Raw genomic sequence first — 3,741 nt, 5'->3', positions numbered from 1 at the left:
AAATAACACAGTAACCAAGAAAAGCTAATTTCTCGCAGTATTATGCCGACTTTATGTCGGAATTACGCATTTTATTCTCGTTTCCTTGCAATGATGAACTTTTCAATAACTCACACGTGCTTCATAGCAGTATATTATGACGTTTCTTACCCGAGATTTGGAGATACAAGTTCAGCAAACAATTTTGTGAGGTGCCTACTAACATTATTTGCAGACTTGCAATTATTTCAGTCTGTTATTTGAAATGTATCATCATGTTCCTTCCTATATAAATGACAAACTAATATAAAAGTTTCTGACAGCTGCAACATATCTTTCACACCTTTATATATGAGGGTCGCATAATAATAATAATTTTTAACGAATGTTTTTTGTGTATTGTTCATTAGTATGTTAGATTTTTTTTTTAAATCACAGGTCTTCAGAAAAATCTATAGTATAAAAGAATGTCTTATTCTCTTTAACACTAACACTCCACTTTCCTACACTGTTTATCCTATCCTGGTACTCAGCACACAAACACTGAAAATTTGCAATAATGTCCTCATTTAGCATGGCTTCATCCTTCTCTTCATGGCGTGCACGCTTCCTTCTTATTTCTGGGTCACACCTTCTTGGAGGCTGCACCTTACTTAAATACGATGGTAACCCAGGGAATATTTTTGGCACAGCATCTGGTAAAAGCAATGGCCTTTGACGAGGAAACTCGTGACAGTTCCCTTCAGAGTCCTTGTAAATCTCCACTCTTGATACATCACATTCTTCAAAATGTTTAATGCAAACAACACTTCTATTTGATGGAGTCCAGTCCTTTCTGGGGATATTTCTTGTCCATCGTTTTCTGTTTTTCTCTTCAGTAGGGAATCTGAACATTGAGAAGTAACCCTCTTCCTTGCTGGATTTGTAGTTGCTATTGCAACCAGGAACACAAGATTTTTCTGGCATCTGCAAATAGAATGATGCATTAATTGCTAACATCTTAAATCAAAATACTATTATGTAAAAATAGTAAATGAGAATTTGAGGGGACTGGTTTTTTTCTACTGCTTGGACATCACGAAACACAAGTCTACAAATAGAATCAAATGTGTAGAAATATTCGTAATATTAACACAAATCACTTAGGAGATTCAAATTGTATCTAGAATATAGTAAAACTTTTTTGCAATTGTGTAGACAACAGTCGTTCACGTAGCACACTTGCACATATACATGTAAAAACACTACAAACTTCACAGGATTGTATACTTACATTGTGTTATATCTTCGACTGTAGTCACGACTAGTTGCTGTAATTTTTGCAGAGTCCATTGTAGCATAATTACACTGTAATGTCGGATAAAACAGACACCGCGAAAGTACGTAAACAAATGCTTCCGTTTGCTACTTTATAGCCACCGCCATGCGGTAGGCCTTAACGTAACGTTGCCACATTTCAGTCCTCCGGCCTCTAATACAGGCGGCCGTGTATAGACAATTAACATGTGGCGCCGATGAAATCGACACCAACATCGATATGCATTCATCTTTGGACTCTAAGCATTATCTTTGGCTGTTCCGCCATGTTGAGTTCAGTACTTTGTGATCCTTTTGTTGTACGAATAAAAACGAGAACATTCTCCAGAGTTGATACTCAGAGAAAAAGAACATTCTCAATGAAAGTTCTCAGTTTCGTATGAATAAAAACTAGGAAGCATAATCTCTGACCCTGGAGTACTTTCTCTCTACCTCCCCTTCTTACTGAGTAAGTTCTCAGCAAAGAGATTAAAATCCAACATCTTTGGTTCTCAGTTTGTTTTGTTTGCGTGTGTTTTGTGTTAGCGAAAGTTTTCTCAAGTTATTTCTGTGCCGAAATGGAAGACTCAGAATTAGCCTTTGTAAACATTATTAAGATTACCCCGCAATCATCAGTAAATCACAAACTCCGGCCGCAAGAAAGAGAGAAAGCGGATTGTATTAAAGAAATACAACACCGTTATATGGTTAATTTCGGGAAAGAAATAACGGACGGGCAGATAATGAAGAAACTGCACAACATGAAATCCCATGTCAAGGCGAAAACGGATGTGAATAAGACGGGAAACATTAAGATTTCCCTGAAAGATTGGGAGCAGATATTTTTAAAGTTTTTGGATGGAGATGACTGCAACCCAACTATCCACAGAGTTCCTGGTAAGTCCCATGCTTTCCGATTTTTTAATTACGCGCTTAATGCTTTGAAATTGTGATTCAGACAAATACGTATTTTTAACATGTGAAAATGAAACAATGTTTGGTAAATTTCGTCTACTATATCACCACATTTCAGTAAAAGTATCACAGTGTACTATGCATGAAACTGGGCGAACCTCTCCCACATTTCTGCGTAAACCTGTTTGGTATATTTACTAACTAGAAACTTCTCCTACACCTATCTGAAAGCCTGGATCCGCTAAATAGTGCAAAAATATATTAATTTTGCATTCATTGGAAAGGGCGCCTCCTCTTCTTTCGTGATTTTCCGGAAGAAAGTTGTAACGGAACATATTAAAGGCTTTACTTTAATGAAGTATGCGATCCCTTCCAAATTCAACCAGTTTAATGAGTATTTATGATTATAGAAAAGTTATTGTGTATGTTAACAATGATTGCATAACATGTCTCCATAAACAGTCAACCCATTAAATTATACTGAATAACTGACCCACACAAAAGTTAATATCACTTGATCACTGATACAGCAAATGTCATCATGTAAAAACACTAAGTTCATCTTAAATAATTAATATGAAGTACGAAAAATAGTGGCCAACATAGGTATTTTGGATCTCCTTAAATAAAAATCACCCAGTGAAACCTATTTGTTCACTAGGAGCGTTTTCACTCAGTATTCACGTAATCAATCCTATTTTAGACGAAAACCAATGTAATTCTTAATAATTCATGTTACTTACTTATTTATGCAAATTAGAAAAGTCAATTGACAAACTTCTAAAAAACGACCTTTTTGTAACAAAGAATTATTCTGTCAAGTCGACAAATCTGTCTGTCATTTTAATAACATGTTAAATTATGTCACTCGATGCAAATTAATAACTTTTCTGCACAAATTATGATAACAGATGTACATGTGACTTATAAACTATATCTCGTTTTAGTAGTTCTTTGACAATGTTATAAATACAAACAGTCGGAGGCAGTCAGGGGGCAGTCGGAATGTCACTTTGGTGAAGTGTGTTTCTGTGTTATTGTTTGGGATGGAAAAACAATACAAAGAACATGTAAAGGAAGTACTACTTTGTGTTGTGTTATGGTCTTTGGTGGACAGTGGAATTAAGATGGCCACCAAAGTAATAAATATTTGATGTTTACATATGTGTTGGTTTCGTTTGTTCTTTATCATCAAAAGCACATGAAAAACATGGGACCTCATGTTTTTAACCCTAGACTCCCAGATTTAGAGCCAGCATCAGCATCGAGACACAGCAGCGATCCAGCAAGCAGCAGCGATTACTACAATACAATACATTGTAATGGCGCCAACCTAACATCAAGTGCTAACAAGCTCCGTAAATTGAAGTGAAATAGTGCGTTTACAGCAATTAGCGATATCAACGATCATGCGGACCATTTACAAAAGTGGGGGCTCGTCCGGGATATTTAAGTGCATCGATGATAATAGTGCAGCGATAAATTTCGTAAGTGCTTGGCACTCCAAAAAAATTTCATTTGTGCATTGTGGCAACAGTGAAAATATGTCAA

General features: G+C 36.0%; 1 protein-coding gene across 1 annotated transcript; it reads right to left on the bottom strand.

Annotated features, from left to right (window-relative positions):
- Positions 1-411: 411 nt before the first annotated feature.
- Positions 412-978, bottom strand: LOC126235086 (uncharacterized). Its single transcript, XM_049943820.1, has one exon. It carries the CDS (start codon positions 976-978, stop codon positions 412-414), a length of 567 nt encoding a protein of 188 aa, XP_049799777.1.
- Positions 979-3,741: the final 2,763 nt, after the last annotated feature.

Source organism: Schistocerca nitens, chromosome 2 (genome assembly GCF_023898315.1).
Source record: "Schistocerca nitens isolate TAMUIC-IGC-003100 chromosome 2, iqSchNite1.1, whole genome shotgun sequence".
NCBI classification, from domain to species: Eukaryota; Metazoa; Arthropoda; class Insecta; order Orthoptera; family Acrididae; genus Schistocerca; species Schistocerca nitens.
Note: the sequence above shows the minus strand (reverse complement) of the source record. Positions and strands in the feature narration are given on the sequence as shown.

Bases quoted from the DNA above. Each gene is read 5' to 3' on its own strand.
- LOC126235086 (XM_049943820.1), bottom strand. From the start codon at position 978: ATGTTAGCAATTAATGCATCATTCTATTTGCAGATGCCAGAAAAATCT.